The sequence below is a fragment of the Mytilus californianus genome, unplaced genomic scaffold, assembly GCF_021869535.1.
Source record: "Mytilus californianus isolate M0D057914Y unplaced genomic scaffold, xbMytCali1.0.p SCAF_8, whole genome shotgun sequence".
NCBI lineage: Eukaryota > Metazoa > Mollusca > Bivalvia > Mytilida > Mytilidae > Mytilus > Mytilus californianus.
The window spans coordinates 8,630,477-8,648,851 of record NW_026262734.1 but is presented as its reverse complement, the minus strand read 5'-3'; the positions used below and the strand labels follow the sequence as shown (position 1 = coordinate 8,648,851).

General features: G+C 32.1%; 2 protein-coding genes across 2 annotated transcripts; both read left to right on the top strand.

Moving 5' to 3' along the window:
* Positions 1 to 255: 255 nt before the first annotated feature.
* On the top strand, positions 256 to 11,116 carry LOC127711871 (sodium- and chloride-dependent glycine transporter 1-like). Its single transcript, XM_052218035.1, has 6 exons — positions 256 to 519; positions 1,289 to 1,420; positions 6,222 to 6,519; positions 7,011 to 7,143; positions 7,646 to 7,780; positions 11,009 to 11,116. Exons 1-6 carry the CDS (start codon positions 360 to 362, stop codon positions 11,114 to 11,116), a joined length of 966 nt encoding a protein of 321 aa, XP_052073995.1. The 5' UTR covers positions 256 to 359.
* Positions 11,117 to 12,717: 1,601 nt separating this feature from the next.
* Positions 12,718 to 18,085, top strand: LOC127711294 (sodium-dependent proline transporter-like). Its single transcript, XM_052217287.1, has 7 exons — positions 12,718 to 12,836; positions 13,677 to 13,789; positions 14,436 to 14,564; positions 15,109 to 15,208; positions 16,130 to 16,230; positions 16,887 to 17,057; positions 17,481 to 18,085. Exons 1-7 carry the CDS (start codon positions 12,719 to 12,721, stop codon positions 17,616 to 17,618), a joined length of 870 nt encoding a protein of 289 aa, XP_052073247.1. The 5' UTR covers position 12,718; the 3' UTR covers positions 17,619 to 18,085.
* Positions 18,086 to 18,375: the final 290 nt, after the last annotated feature.

Genomic DNA, 18,375 nt, shown 5'->3' with positions numbered 1-18,375 from the left:
GAAGTTTTGACGGTGTTAAAAATCAAGCTCACACAGAGTCATTTCATTTTATGGTACACCCTATTAATTTTGGACATTTAGTTAAATATGAATAATATATAAATAGAAGTTACAATAAAAGGTGTTTCGAAACTGGGCATAAACATAAAGGGTGTATTAAAATGAAAAAAAATATGGTCGATTAAAGTATAAGTGAAAAACTAACATTCTCATGCATGAAATTTAAACACAACCTTGACTAGATGTTCAGTTCACATAAAAAATATAATTCAGCCAACCATACATGACTATTCAATGTCACAAAGTTTCATTTTGTACGAGAATTTTATTCGACGAAAAACTTTATATTTCATTTAAAAATGAGGAATTTATCTAACAGCAGCAACGACTTTGAAAAAAATCGTCTGGAAAGGGGAGAATGGAGCAAAAAAGTGGAATATATTTTGTCAATGGTGGGATATCTTGTTGGATTAGGAAATCTGTGGCGTTTTCCGTACATTTGCATGAGAAACGGAGGAGGTAAGTAAAACATGATGAAAACATCTTGGTGATAAAATTGTATACTTTTATCAAAGGAAGTCACTTTTTAGTCTTGATTTTTTACCCCCCCCCCCCCCCCAAAAAAAAAATCCAATTCATATTTATATATTTTAATATATAGATATATATCTTCCTTTCAATCGACATTTAAGATCTTCTGACAACATTAAGGCAGATCTGAACCTACTGACTTTCATCATCATTGATCACAACACAGTTTGGTCCTGGAACAAAAGAATGACTCAAGAAAGATTTTGTATAAGAAAGCTATTTATGTATGCACAAACTGGGATCAATGAAAAGAGGTAGTTTAAATCATGCAGTGCTATAAACTACAGTCAGAAGTTGTATCGTGTTGCTTCTTTAGTGATGAACAATAAACCCCCGTCTATTGTAAACACTAAATTTGTATAATTTTTATAATTATAGAATTAAATAATTTTCATTTTTCTACAAACGATGTTCGGTTTGCAATTTGTATGATGTTCAAGATTTTTAAGGTGGATCACTAAATTTTTCCTCAGATAGAATTTTTTTTTATACTTTGCCAAATTGTAGATATTGAACAGAAATTGAAAAAGAGGGAATGTATGGATATACGTTTTTGAAATGGGAAAAGAACGAAATCTAGATCAAGTTAAAAAATAACCCATATAAATACGACATCTCAGAATTTTACTCAAAACTAACTTGTTTATTACAATAAATAGTGTTTTTTTTACTAAAGAACATCATTTTTTTGTTTTAGGAGCATTTTTAATTCCGTTTCTGTTTTTCTTGATTCTTTGTGGACTACCATTATTGTTCCTGGAGACCACAATTGGACAGTTCAGTGGCAAAGGGTTTCTTCATGTTTGGGAAGTATGTCCTCTATTCAAAGGTAAATTTACCAATGGATACAGGTAAGCACATTTATTTCCTCTTTCCCTAGCAGACGTAAGAGCAATGCCATACTTTAGAATAATAGAGAGAAATCTGACAAAAAGACAATATCTCTAATAAATCTTTCGTCATTAATTATGTGTATCAGCGGAAACAAGCTTACAAATAATTCATGGGGGCTTGAATTTATATCGATGTTTACCACGGATTGGCCCTTCATGCCAACATTTTACCACGAGCGATATCGACCGGATAGGCTATTAATCACAACCAGGCGCTGTTTATTATGTGTTTTTTTCATTAATTTACCATTTGTTTATTTGTCCTCTTTTAATGAACCATATAAAACAGTTTTATGGGACCCTAAAATAACATTTGTTTCTTTTTGATATTATGGTTGGCTCGGGTCTAGGCTATCAGAAATATAGGGTTCAAACTAATTCATAATCGTTTTTACCAATTTGTATTCCAATAATCTAAAACATGCTTACGTATTTATCATGTGTTTAAAAAGCGTGATCCGAATTTGATCTTGGATTAAGCTACATACATGGATATCTACATGTAGTTGTAGATATCATCAAAATCGCATTAAATTTGGATGACCCATTAACACTAACTCATTGTCGTTCGGATTTAAAAGTACACCGTTTTTACAAAACTACAAAAGGAAGATTACTCCTCGACATTTCAATGACAATAAATATGTAAACAAACAATTTTTTTTTCATACTTCGAATGGCTAAACAACTTTTCTTTGTAAAATGTCATTCCATTTAAATGATTCAAATGGTTCTTAAAATTAATTTGTGTTAGAATAATCAGAAATTTTGCAAACTATGAAATATTTTCAAAAAAATGATTTTTCAGATCGTGAAAGATCGCATACCGCTTTTTGAAGATCGTGAAAAGGATCGTGAAAGATCTGATGCTACGAAAACGTTCAAATATTTATTTAATTTTAGGATAATTTATAATTTTAATTGGTATAGCAAATACTGAATTTGCCAGACTAATTCCGGTTCTCTTTTGTTGGTGAATAGGTCTATAATCGTTCAATGCCATTGGATCTGATTATCTTTTATGTATAATACCACACCGACTAGGTACCTTATAGCAATAACATTTTATTTGTCCGTTTTTCTTAAGTTTTGATTTCTTATACAAATTTAAGATTGAGAAAAGAACTTAATCGGCTAAATTACAGATTAAGCTGGGCATTAGGCACAGTCGAGGTACGTTGATTGGTAATTTTCCCACTAAGTTGATAACAACGACATGTAGGTAGCTATTGTGAACAGGCTGATCAAACAATCAAGTAAAAATAACGTTATCATGGTACCGTTTAAGTTAATGTCAGCGCAGCCACGAAATAAGCAATAAATGAGCTAATATTGTCATACTATATACGCACGAACGACACTCCTTATATCTGAAAGTAACTAGCGATAAAACCAGGTCCAATCCACCATTTTCTACATAAGAAAATGCCTGTACCAAGTCAGGAATATGACAGTTGTTATCCATTCGTTTGATGTGTTTGAGCTTTTGATTATGCCATTTGATTAGGGACTTTCCTTTTTGAATTTTCCTTGGAGTTCAGTATTTTTGTGATTTTACTTTTTAACAACCCTTTCACCCCCCCTCCCCCCCCCAAAAAAAAAATGCGTACACATGCAATATTTCCGCGGCGGGTGCATTAAACATTATGGATACATATATACTTTTACTTTACGACAATTTACGCTCCTGAAGGCTCTTTTATCTAGTAAATCTACCTTTTTAGACACGTTTTTAGTTAATTTAATAACTTGGAAAAAGTGTTGAAATAAAAAAATGAAAGCATTAATGTTATTAAAATAATAACACGCTTCAACTAGTTGCAAGAATACTAGTCATCAAAAGTAACGATACACAAGTTTGAACTCCAATTTATCATAAAATATAATAAATAGGAAAAAACTGTTAAATTATCCAATGAAAAACATTCTTTTGCAAAGCAAATGCATATGATTGAAAGAATCTGACCAAATTGGAAAGTGAGAAAATACCGTATTATTTAACACAGGGGGCAAATTTATTTCGCGGAAAATGATGACAACAATCGGCACTTAATTTCGAAGATGAGAATTAAGTATAAAAATATTTGCAAAGGCATTCAAAATTTTAAGCAGACTATGTTTAAGTTTAAAGTTTTTAGTTCTAATATCGATTTTTGAATTTTTGGGTGAAATAAAAACGATTTTTGAAATAACAAAAATTGCAAAAAAAAAAAAAAATCGCGTTTTGCCTTAAATCAATGGTTTTGATAAAAAAAAATAACACTCTGTAAATATTAGACGAATTGGGCAATTATTCACCTTGGAATAGTGTATCCAATTTCATTAGATAGTGGAAAATACATTGCCTTGTATCGTTTCTTTATTTGACTGGTATATATCAATTGGTTAACAAAATATTGTTTTCTGATTATCAAGTCTGGTTCGGCGCGGGACATTTGAGTGGTTTGAAAATAAAATTTCGATCTCCACAAATTGAAACAATCTTGGATCAACTATGATGGTGCAGTTCCTCGGACTTTTCATGCAACAGAATGGACACAAGAGGAATATAGTTTTCAATTTTAAATTCACTAATTAAAAAAGCTAACTGAATTCGGTCAAAATTTAAATGTTCCATCCATAAAAGGTTCGTTTTCTTTATCGTTTACCTAGAAACGTATACTATATTTTTTTATAATACGTCTAGTTTACCTGAATATTTTTTTCTGATTTTGTCGTTAATTCGGAAGAACTTTCAAAACAAATATGTACATCTTTCCATGGCTATGGTAAATTTTTAAAGATTACTGGTAAACTGTTATAGGTAAAAAGCTCAAATGTCTTGTCAATTTTGTACAGGTATATCAAAGTTTAAAGCGCAAATGTTCATAGTGTTTGAAGCGCATAAGTCCTTTAGTGTTACAGGTAAAAAAGCGCAAACGTCCTGCGCCCGTCTGGTCACACCTTTACTTTCACGATCAAGAAAATGCGTTGCCCTATCTTTCACGACCAATTTTGATGAAAAATTAACAAAATTCAATGTTTACAAAACCAAAATGAACAGTTTCAATGAATTTTTTTTTTATTCTACTGTGCTATCTGACACACCAGAGATTCAGTTTCAAATATATCATTATATACTGGAATGTGACCATTATACATGTAGGTACAAAACGTGTTTTTTTTTAATGAATCCCGTAGACTTGTGTTTCGCCTTTTGTGTTTTCTCATAAAGTACTGCATATTTTCTTAATCTTAATGCACAGTATTATTGAGAAAGTTGAATCATTATGACAGACATAATTTTTTTTCTGGATTTATTCCGCGTTTTGAAGATACAGCAGGTTTTCTCAAATTTTGAAGTAAAAATACAATTAATTACATTCACGATCCGATACCAAATCTTTCACGATCCGATCGCAATGCTTGACCACCGTTAGGTATTCTTTCACGATCATTTTTCTCGATGTACCGAATGACAGCCGTGATGTGTATCTATTAACTAAGTGTGGTAGTGGAACACGACTGTGCAATATTAAAGTTGGTTGTAACCTCACTATTCCTGTGTAAATCGTATATGCAAATTTTCATAAATTGTTTTTATTAAAGTTAAATACCATTTTCTGTCAGTTTGTTCAATATATAGATATATGCGAGGAAATTTGAATTACCCGAAGAAACACAATTTTTTTTGGAATTATATGATTTCAAAAGAAATCATTTAGGCAGTTCAGATAACAAATATGTCAAAAATATGTTTAATTTCCTACGCACTTGACAAACCCAAAGCAAGGGGCAACGCGTTTACTCCTGTTATTTAATCGTCGTGCACAAAATGCTTGAGAGTGTTATCTTAATAAATATGCATTACTTTACTGAATTGATATGAATACTATCATTTATAAATAAAAAATATTAAAAACCTAAATCTAGGTTAATTGGATACAGAAAATTTCGCTATGTAACAATCATGTTTAAGCAAAGTTGAAAACGACATAACTGAAGAAAAAAAATATTTCAACATTTAAGAAAGTGAAGCATCGCTCTGTATATAGGATTTGCACATCTCTAATTATTCCGTAGACAGAAACAACAGATCAATCATGTTCTCCTTTTCTCTTAATTAACCGGTCAAAATAAAAATACAATAATTTTAATTGTTCAATTGTTTAAAATTGGTTTATATAAAAAAAGAAGATGTGGTATGATTGCCAATGAGACAACTCTCCACAAGAGACCAAATGACACAGAAATTAACAACTATAGGTCACCGTACGGCCTTCAACAATGAGCAAAGCCCATACCGCACAGTCAGCTATAGAAGGCCCCGAAATGACAATGTAAAACAATTCAAACGAGAAAACTAACGGCCTAATTCATGTACAAAAAATGAACGAAAAACAAATATGTAACACTTAAACAAACGACAACCAGTGAATTACAGGCTCCTGACTTGGGACAGGCACATACATACAGAATGTGGCGGGGTTAAACATGTTAAACCCTCCCCCTAACCTGGGACAGTGGTGTAACAGTACAACATAAGAACGAACTATAAATATCAGTTGAAAGATTAGCCTTGATGAGATGCAGAGCTTGTTCTGTTAATTTGCGCTTTTGGGTTGGTGTGTCTTTGAAGATGCACACACTCATTGTTTTTTCCTATAAAATCGTCATTTGTATACAAAAAAATCTATGTATGTAACAAACTTAAATAGTTTTATCTCTGAACTGGAATAAGACATTTTTATTTTGCAGGAATAGGTGTTGGTATGATGATTCCTATATTTGTATTTAGTATCTATTACAACATGATCATTGCATGGACTTTGTATTACATCGGGAACTCTTTTCTGAATCCGTTACCATGGACAACTTGTGACAACTACTGGAATAGTCCTAATTGTGTAGTGGATCACGGGTTCTTGAAGAATATTTATAACATAACGGGGCACAGTATGAACATTAGTTTACAGGTTTATGAAGATACCACAAACATGGAGTTTATAGCGAATAACAGTTCCGAATGGATTACTGCACAGGAAGACTTTTGGCAGTAAGTTCTCAAGCCCTAATAGATCCTTCCTTCGGGTTCATGTAATTTAAGGACTCTTGAAGTTATAGAGTTGCAAAACATTTATGTCAAAATGAGCCCTTCTTTTGGTGTTGATTTAATTTTATTCTCTCTTAAGTTATTGTTCCGGGAAAAAACCCAACATGAGTTCTACATACGCCGATAGTCATTTCTGTTATTGAAAATAAAACACTGTTTTTTTATTTTTGTCCTTTGGTCTCTGATGGATAATTGTATCTTTGGCAACCGTATCACATCTCCTTATTTTTATATACAATAAGTCGGATGTTTACCAAGCTACGTTCACAAGGTAACTTTCCGCAATAAAACATGTGTCTCTACAATCTCCGGCGCAGAGCTCAATCCGTTCCGTACTTACTTCGTATCACTACACTAAATATGCAAATGCTATATACTGATTAGTCTAAAAAAATATCATGTATTTCTGAAAGAACCGATTTACTTCGTTACAGAAACAATGTACTGCAAATGTCATCAGGTTTAGAAGACTTAGGTAATTTGAACTGGCGTTTATTGTTGTGCTTGCTTGGTGCATGGGTTATTGTAGGACTATGCATAATAAAAGGGATCAAATCAATAGGAAAGGTTAGTAAACATTACTTTCTATCGTATGTCCATTGATTTAGTTCTGACCTTTACTACATGTATACATTGTTACTTCTAATAAAATTGAGAATGGAAATGGGGAATGTGTCAAAGAGACAACAACCCGACCATAGAACAGACAACAGCAGAAGGTCACCAAAAATTCTGCATGCATATAGTAATGGTTTTGTTTTAACCTATACATGTGAAAGACTAAATTTATACTTATTAGTATATTGATAAGAGTGCCGGTGAACGTTTTAACATGTAAATATATAATATAAGCAATAAAAAGCCATGTTCATTTTGAAAAAAATACAAATAAATCTATAAAGGTTTGAAACATTTTCAATAAGTTATATATTAAAAGCACTACGTTAAGTTGGACGTAATTTGCATATAGTCGATCATTTTAAGGCAATTTTGAAAATATCTTTTAATATGAGTTATATGGAGAAAAAGTGTATATCTAAGTTACATTATATATATGTTATTTTAAAAGGTTGTGTACGTAACAGCATTATTACCGTATATTTTACTGACAGTTATATTCATCAGAGGATTGACACTTGATGGTTCTCTTTACGGAGTTATGACATATCTGAATCCAGATTTTAGTAAACTTTTAGAAATTAGTGTAAGTATGAACAAAATAACATTGGAACAACCATTTCGCTCTGCGAGAGCGGGAGAAAAATATTCTGATTCCCAACTTTGAAGATCAAACTATTTTGATCGGTGAAAAAAACTTCTGATTGATATTTTTTGTCGTTAAATTTAATGTTCAGCTCTTAAAAATATGCGACAAAGCACATTATGATGACCACAGATATGTTCAAATTGTAACCATAATCCCGTCCTCTCTTTTCATCGGTTGTGATATCACCGAATGAGATTTTTCACTGGATTTGTACATGCATAAACAATACGACGGGTGTCACATGAGGGACAGGAACTGACTACCCTTCCGGAGCACATGAGTGATTTTTCCTAAAGCAACATAAAACAAATGTATCGTTATAAATGGTGAGTCGTGCGTTCGTATGCTATTAGATATCTATACAAGCCAACATGATTAAGGTCAATGATGCTAAACATAAAATTTTATTTCATTGCATGGATATTATATTTCTGAAGGAGTATTATATTTGTTCATCGTTTTAGAAATTGTTTGTCGTGCTTAAAATTTAAAAGTGCATGGGTTCACAAACATCCGTGTTCTAAAAATGATATTCGGAGTACATGTACTTAAAAATGTACAAACGAAACAGAATTGGCCTAAACTTTTAAATGTATGTAATAAGGCAATCATATATATTATATATTCATATTTCAACTTCAATAGCTTTAGATAATAAAAAATAGATGTGCATGAACTTTAAAATTAAAGAGAAAGAGAGAGAGAGACTTCTCGTCTCATCTATCTCTTTTTGTATGAAATTTGGGAAAATCACTGAATGTATACATGTAGCGTGAAATTGTTGCAACTCGCATCAGCTACATCAAATTTCATTTCTGATGAGTATTAGAAAAGCCAACATGCGACAGTACTGAAGTATGGAAGCGCAATAACTGATATACAACAGAATGATTCTAATAACGAAAAGGTCGTCATATTGTTTCAATTCGATATATAAAACCCATTCACTCAATTGACTCAAATAAAATTGAAAGAACAACGCTTTTATTGTTGTTCTTTATCCAGAAGTAACAGCTACCATTTCAACTCGGAACAAAAGGCAGCACCTCAATGTAGGTATAAGACGGTCCATTTCAGCTTACTGGGCGGAACTCTTTTCTAGATGTTATAATGCATTATAATAGACTCTTGTATTACTATTTCGGAACGTGGATGGAGTTCTATACAGAAGAAAAAGCTTTTTATTTAAAAATCATAGTTATCTACAGCTCAATTAACTTTAAATTGACTTTTCATATCACCCTAATATGAAGTAGACTACAAAAAAAATCAATCCGATTTTTGTTTTGCTTGACACTCAATACGATAGCATTGTGAAGAAAGAGGTAGAGAGAAGACTAAAAACCCAACTAAATTTTATTGTAATACACATATGTACCTTCACCACTGTTCTAGAATCTGTCAATACCTACATTTTGGAATTGCACAAGGTCATGTTTTGTCTGACTGTTTGTGTCGTTTTTATACTTAATCCATTGGATGTTTGATGTGTACTGATTGATATTTTAGTTTTAGATACATGATATTTACATTAGTTGATATTAACGTTGAACTAGCTTGCAGTAACAGCGAGTACTCTCAGATCAGTACTTTGTGTCTTTTGTGTTTTTGCTACTTTTTTTTGTGCTTTTTCAAAAATCCTATAAAAACAGACAACATCATGACCACAAAAAACCTTTTAAATATTTTGTACATAGACTGATATTTCTAATCATTAGAACAAAACCTATGAAGCCGAAAAAATAAATGCTTTTGAATAAATACATGCATCTCTTTCAATATTTTTTTTCCAGTTTGTGAAATGTGAAATGCACATTTGAATTAAAAATACTACCACAATTCTTATTTGACATGGTTCCTTAGAAAGATTTACAAATATGGTCCATGGTGGCGTCATTGCTGTATCTCAAACACGAGTAACATGACGAATGCAACAAGTTGAACATCAATTTCTTATCCCCACTGAAAACATCAATTCAACACGTTTGAATGACTGCGTGTTGTTTTATCTTTGTTTAAGTGTACTGCAAATGAATTGTTATGTGTCCAATTGTTTTCTTATTTTTTTTATAAAGAAGCAACAATCATCAAGTACTATAAATCTTCCAAATATATATGACAGTCGTCATCTGTCGGACATCAACGTTCATATTAATTTTTGAATTTTGTCGTACATCTGGGCATTAGAGCTTCAAACGTTTACATTTAGTGCAAAACAACAAAAACTGCCAAAATAGCCTCATTTTGAAATCTTGTCATTACTATTTAGATATCATCAACAGCTTCACCCAAAAATATTTTGTGCTGCAAAATGCATTTTATAAAGAAGTTTATGTGTGTAAAATATCTTTTTTGGTAAAGCTGTAACAGTTGTTCATATATATTTTGACCAAAAACTATGCGTGAAATGGGCATTTTACAATAAAAAAAATGTACGTCCAATACGATAATTTTTACATGTTTATGTCGTCATAGTGACATCATAGATGACCTTTCTGCACTACAGTGTTCAGATTATATTAACCTGTGTATGTATCTATAAAATTAACATAGTTTTGAAAGGCTTGAATAAATTAACTAATTGTGCAATTCCAGCGGGAAAATAATGGCTCCTATCATACTTCCTTCTTTGACATGGTGGTGTTGGTTGTCCTGCTTCGACTCATGCTTTTATATTTTTGTCCCCTTGGTATCGTCTTATTTTTTCATTAATACAAATACAGTTATGTCGAATTTAATCATTTGAAACTTGATCTAATTATTAATCGATGCGTATATATGATACTTAATTCATTTTTCCACTTCAATATTTTATCAAAATGAAAGCATTTAAACTTACAAATACACAAACAATCAATTTGACTATTTCAGATTGGCATTATAGCTCGCTTAAACTTACAAGTGCTTTTTCATTATATATATATCTGATTTAGATTGAAGCTGGCTTCCAAGTTTTTTTCTCTCACCATTTAAGATTTGGATTAAACCTGGCTTACAATGTGTTTTTTTCTCCCTATTTCAGATTTAGATTGAAGCTGGTTTAATAGTGTTTTTTCCTCTCTATTTCAGATATGGATTGAAGTTGGCTGACAAGTGCTTTTTTTCTCAGACTATTTCAGATTTGAATCAAAACAGGCTTACAAATGTTTTTTCTCACTATTTCAGATTTGGATTGAAGCTGGCTTACAAGTGTTTTTTTCGTTAGGAACTGGGACTGGTCTCCTTATTTCTCTCGCTAGTTTCAATAAATTTGACAACAACTGTTTAAGGTAAATAAAATAACACAACTCCATTTGAAAAAAATAATTTTATTTTCAACCAAAACCCGCTAAACAAAGAAGCGTCATAATTTTTTTAACTATTGATTTCTACTTTATTTTTTGCCAAGTTGTAATATATAATTAAGAAGTTTTAGAGATATGGAATAGTCATGTCTCGAATATTCAATTCTTAATTTATTTATGTTGCACTTTAATAATTCGCTATGTGTGTTTGTCCATTGATATTATGATTGGTGTTCGATGGCGAAAAAAAAAACATGCTTATTGCTTACTTAATTGACGACTGGAATTTTGTAAGATGTTTTAACGTTTAATGTCGCAATAATATTTTTCCCGGGGGTTTCACTTCATTCAGGTGAACTCGAAAATATAAAAACATATTCGGAATACTACGCATACAATATACACAGCTAGTAGTATTAATAGGATGCAAATAAAAAGGATAAGTACATTTGTTTTGGTGCTTATTTTGTTGAATAAAAAGACTTCGATTAATTACGTAAATGGTAATAAAATATGAAATATGAACAAGAGACAAACACGAAAATAAAAATCTAACGAAAAACTCCGCACATTTGAATAAAAAAGACATTCAAAGAGTGGCGAAATTACCAAAGGCACATTCAAACTCATAAGTCAAAAATAAACTAACGACGCCATGACTAAAAAGAAAAAAGACAAACAGACAAACAACAGTACACAAAACACAACATAGAAAACTAAAAACTGAGCAACACGAACCCCACCAAAAACTGGGGGTAATCTCAGGTGCTCCGGAAGGGTAAGAAGATCCTGCTTCACATGTGACACCCGCGGTAAACTGCTACAAGCCTAGAATAAATTATGGCAAACAAATCGCATGGAAAGACGCATCAAATAATATTTATTGTCCGGAATTATACCTTAATGAAAACAAAAAAATAATTTATTTAAAGCAGGCGCGGATTCAAACTAGGTCGCAGCCCCCTTTTAAAATTAAAACAGAAAAAGGTATCTATAGGTAAAATTACAACCATTTTTGACGAAATATGGTTCTCTAACTCTTTATTCGGAGGATCGCTCCCCCTTACGTCAAATCCTGGGTATATATACGCGCCTGCAAAGTAATGGGATTGGAAAAACAAAATTGAAATATTATTTTCAAGTTGTTTGAAGTAGTTTCCTTTAAATAAAATGATATATGTTAATTTGTAAATATTGTTTTCCATAGTTAAAGTATTTTTATGCCCAACTTAGGGGCATTATGTTTTTTGGTCTGTGCGTCCGTTCGTTTGTCCGTTCGTCCGTTCGTTTGTTCGTCCGTTCGTCCGTCTGTCCCGCTTCAGGTTAAAGTTTTTGGGTAAAGTTTTTGGTCAAGGTAGTTTTTGATGAAGTTGAAGTTGAAACTTAGTACACATGTTCCCTATGATATGACCTTTCTAATATTAATGACAAATTAGAGTTTTGACCCCAATTTCATGGTCCACTGAACATAGAATATGATAGAGCGTGTGGGGCATCCGTGTACTATGGACACATTCTTGTTTTATATAATAAACATTTTTACTATTAAACATTAAGTTATGTTTTCCCCTTATTCAATTTAAGGGATTCTATGCTGTTGTCGTTTACAAGTGAAGGAACAAGTATATATTGTGGACTGGTCATATTTACTGTCCTAGGATTCATGGCTACAAAGTTTGGACTGCCTATTGACAAAATAGTTAAATCAGGTGTGTGAATATATGTGTTTCTAATTCTAAACCGATTTAAACTTTCTCCGACCGGTTGATTTTTTTATAAACAACGTGTGGTTTGTCTACAGTGTTATTGACCTCTAGAACAAAAATCCTCTCTAATCGTTGCTAGGTTAGTAAGGATTTTACTGTGAGAGGTTAGCTTTTCCTTTTTGTTGACATTGAAGACCTCACGGTATTTTTTCGATAAAGAACAGCAATAAACGCGCTGTATCTTTGTATTTTGGTTTAATCAATGGTTGTGTGTGTTTAATTGCTGCACTATTTGCATTCTTTTCCACCAAATTTGAACAAAATATTTCTAGTATAATATGCATAATAATCAGTAGTGTTTTGCATTTCCTTCCGCATCTCTATTAATCAGTATATCTAATCAACGGTTTTGTAAAAGTTTTAATCGTATTGATTGATAGTCACTGTGACAATATATTCAAAGAGATTGAGCTGTGATATTAACTACGGCGTAGTCACTGTGACAGTATATTCAAAGAGATTGACAGTATATTCAAAGAGATTGAGCTGTGGTATTAACTACGGCGTTGTCGTCTCTTTGATATCCAACTAAACTTGTCTGAAAACAACACCATATTGACGCTGCAATGTAAATTATATGTCACTATCAAACTATTCATAGGGAATCTTTAAAATCACAGAATTTTGCATCACACAATAATTATGAAAAACTGTATCAGAAAATGAAATATTTTTAAAATCTGCGTATAATTCATATATAGGGCAATGTACTTTTCCTGCTTATGTGACGGGCAAAAACTTTAATTGCATACAGTGTACTAATAATATTTCATGACTATTTAGGACCAGGCATAGGTTTTATGGCGTATCCGGAGGCACTAGCACATCTACCAGGTCAGAATGTTTGGTCATGTCTCTTTTTCATAATGCTTTTATCTGTTGGTTTGGATAGTCAGGTAAGGAATTGTTACAGAAAACGAACAAAAAACATGATCTTGTGTGTATGCCAATTGTTAGAATACTTTTTTTGGGTTGATCTGTTGTAAAAAAATGTTTTTGTGCTACTAAGGATCATTCAAAGATTTATTTTTAAATGGTGCAAACATTAAAAACCTACTTTAAGTATGATTCCCTGCGCATATCACGTAACGATGGATAAATATTTACATGGTACGCTCGAAAGAAAATGTTAAGAAAGAAAGAAAAAGAAAACTTTTAAGAGCATGAAAACCAAATGGAAATATAAAGAACAGCAAACTCATCTCGGGTTTATTTTAACCTAAGAGTTTGCAACTGTTGTCACAATAACATAATTTAAGCCAAAATCGAATCACTGAGTGGTAGTATCATGGGAGATTCAAATTCACTATTAGCAGTACAATACTAATGGTAGTATTGGCTGTTTTTTCATACGCAAAACACATGTTTCTATACATGATTTATGTCTGAGAACAAAATTTAGAAAACCAAACATATAAAAGGTTACAAATTATCAAAAATTCAAATCGCTATAATTGAGCCAGTTACCGGTGTGTTATATATTAAGGGAATGTTGCACTCTCAAAAAGAGAGGCTATATGTTATATTTATCTATAATTTTAGTTTGCCATTTGCGAATCTGCTGTTGGTGTATTGACGGATAGCTTTCCGAGACTACGTAGACGGAGAAGCGCTATAACATTCCTGTTTTGTTTGTTGTGTTTTGTGCTTGGAATTATATTCTGCTTCCAGGTGTGTTCCTATCTTATATAAACTCGATTGTTTTAATAAATTCATATTGTAAAAACATACTGCAAGACAAATGCATCAAATACCAGTAAACGATATTGACAGAAAGCAAATAGAAGAAAAGATAAGCATTTTCTTACTTAATATCGATATGATATTTAAAAAAAGGAAATGTTGATAATGTGTTTAAGCACATATATCGATCAGGTTCGAACTGAAAAACAGCCAGGAGGGTAGATTCAAAAACAAATATTTGTCAAAAGCTGACGCTTTAGCAGGTTGAAAGTGGCCATGTTTTAAAAAAAATTAATGGATATATAAAACGAGTATATTACATGTACATTCGTATCACTGACATTTCATGGTATATTTCTGAACTGATGAATCAAGAGAAAAGATAATAAGGGGGCAATGAAACATCATAAGTAACGAAAAGGATGATAAGACAATTAACAAATACTAAGTAACAAGAAATTCCGCAGAAAACTAAAGATTGAGAAACACGAACTCCACACAAACTGAGGCTTAATTTCTGCCTTCTTTTTAGGGAGGAATATATATTTTCCAACTGATCGATTGGTATATTGCTGCCTTTTCACGACCAATCATTGGTATTTTGGAATGCTTAATATTTGGATGGATATATGGTGGGTATTGTAATTTACATATTGCAATTTGAAGGTTAATCACATCCTTTGTGCTTAAATACATGCTGATTCATTATGTTTAGTTTCTTACATATACATTCCAAATAGCCACGTGTTATGAAAAATAAATGATCACCTATCAAGTTTGCATATGAATTTCAATTACTGTCTAGCCTTTAACTGATATTTTATAAACTAAATCAGCTTGTGAAAGTTAAATAATCTTTTTAAAGAATTGTTCAGCATTAGTTCTGCAATGCAGTCTTGATCGAAAAGAAGGAAGGACCAATTATCCCTGAATTTTTATCACACAAGAGCTTTTTACAAAATGTCGTCCTAACTTTACTACAATTCACGGTATGACAGCTTCATTTGTGTACTTTGAGTGTTTTACAACAACTAGCTGAATTTTTAAACATGTTACCCAGTTGTCATTGCTTGACCTGCCAATTTGGTTTTTCAAAACTTTCTAACGATAAGATCCTTACGTATCATATTGCTGCTGGTGCATCATTAAAACGATACCTACCTCAAAATGTCATTTTCTAAAGGAATAAAGAGATGTGGTATGATTGTCATTAAGAGAATTATCCACCAAAAACAAAAGGACTTGGATGTAGGCAACTCTATAGGCCACAGCTAGACATAAAGCAATGAGAAAACCATAACGTATAGTAAACTGATACCGGCATGACAAACAATTCTAACGAGAAACCAAAGGCCTGACGTATGCTTAACAATACGGCAGACAGCAACTCAAGAAAACTTCTTAATTATTAGTTCCTGACTTTGGAGTCTGAATGAAGCGGATTAAATTGCTTTACTACATATTTTAAGCTTACTATAAGTGATATTTTGGAAGTAAATTTGCATTAAATATTCCTAATCAAAATAAGTAGAGAAACATTAATTACTCTTCAGGGCTCGAGCGTCTATCACAAGACCTTCACCTGATGATAGGTAAACGAATACCTGCCTTTTTTAGAATTTGTATAGCAGTTGTTACTCCTGTAATACTATTGGTGAGTACTGTGTCTAAAGTATATTATGTTTTATTTTGATATTGAAGAAAAGTATCTTACTTTAAATCAAGTTTTAATCAATAATGTATGTACATTTAACATTCCCGTAATCCAAATACATAAATGATTGCATGAATAAATAGTGCATAGTAATTACTCATCATAGATACCAGGATTAACATTTTGTATGCCAGACACGCGTTTCGTCTAGAAAAGACTCGCCAAATACGCTCGAATCAAAAAGTAAAAAAAGACCAAATAAAGTACGAAGTTGAAGAGTATTAAGGGCCAAAATTCCGAACGGTTTTGCCAAATACATCTAAGGTAATCTATTCCTGGGGAAGAAGATCCATAGGATTTAGTAAAATTCTATGTTTTGTAAACAGTTAATTTATAATTATGACCATATCAATGATAATTCATGCATGTCAACACAGAAGTGTTGACTACTGGGCTGGTGATACCTCGGGGAGGAAACCTCCACCAGCAGTGGCATCATCCCAGCGGTTGTAAGCACAGAAATAGTTGTGTAGGAAACTCCAACCCCCATACCCTCTCACATATGACACACGTCGTCAAATTTCAAAGTGCTTACGTAAATAATGGATAAATTGTTGATTCACCAGAATCATATTGTTTTGTTAATTTCTTTCTAGGTATTAGTTATATCGACATTTGCTGGATATAAAAGACCAGCGTATGGGAGTTATGTATATCCAGGATATGCAGCCGTTATTGGAATACTTATATCCGTATCTCCTATAGTACCTATTATAGTTTTCGCTATCATTGCCATTCGGAAGGCAGAGGGAAGATCTCTCTCAGAAGTGAGTATATATCACATCCAGTGTAAATACTTGTCTAATTTGATATTTATGCTAACTTGAAGAATTTAAGAGAAAATCATTTAACTTACTTTAAAAGGTTCAAACTTGTATACCAGATGTGCACTTCAACGAATACTGTGTCTTCGTGTGGCGGACGACGCATGGCGAATGATGCATGCAAAGGAGATTCTCACCCTGTCTCTGTTGCTTCAAAAACCGTATTAAGCTTATTGAAAGTCTATTATTATATTGTATAACTTGGGTAACAACTAAAACACATTTTGAGAGTTTATTACACAATTGAACCTCGCCATCATATTTGTAAGGACCAAATAATTACGCTAGTTTTTACCTATGGACACTAAAGGCCTTATAGATATATGTGTGCAATAATTTTAAGCTATAATTATGTTATTATTTCAGAAATTGCGTTCTTCTCTGAAGCCCACCGTGTTATGGAGCCCTGTGCGTACAGAAGAACAAAACAATTCGACAGATTCACTGGGTGAAGGCTTGAGTGTTTCTGAAAAAATTAAACTCAATTTATTGGGCCCAAAATAAAAGAGCCATGAAACAATTAAAACTGAAGAGCTTTGAAACAAACACTTTGCTCAATGAATAAAGTTTTCACAGTTGTCGTATGCATTGATCATTCACCAGTATCGTATATCGAACAATGAAAGGAGCTGAAAAATATTTGAATACGTTTGATATTCTGTAATGGATATTTAAAGTGATATCGCTAATCATGAATCGATACTTTATATGAAAATATATCAATCGTGGACTCAAACGTCAACACTGAAATGATGTGTGATAAACAAATTTACAGGAGTTCAAGGGGAAAATTTAAAAGATTAAAACAAGACAAACAGAATGCTAAGTTTGATACAAAATCAGATGAGATCAAATGCTTTATTTATTGTTTCATAAACTTTCGGACTTTTGAAAATATCTGTCTGAAACTGTTTTATGTGAATTCGTTTTTTTAAATATAATAACGCTTTATAAAGTGCTTCCTAAACGATTTTCTGAATTTAACTTTCCCAGGAACGTCCTTACCTAAAACCTAAGCCAATGTTATATTACTACTTGTTTTTTTTTCATTCCAGTATATTGTGTAATCCATTCCTGTCCATAGCATGGTTTGCTTCAAAAGCATAATTTTGGAATTAAACTGAAATCTGCCCTGTCTTGTTTTGAGAGGCAAAAGACACCAAAGGGACATTTAAACTCATAAGCTGTTAATTTCAAATTATGAATTATGGTCGCTTTTATAAGAGAATCATAAACATTAGGTGTGCAAAATAATATTTAT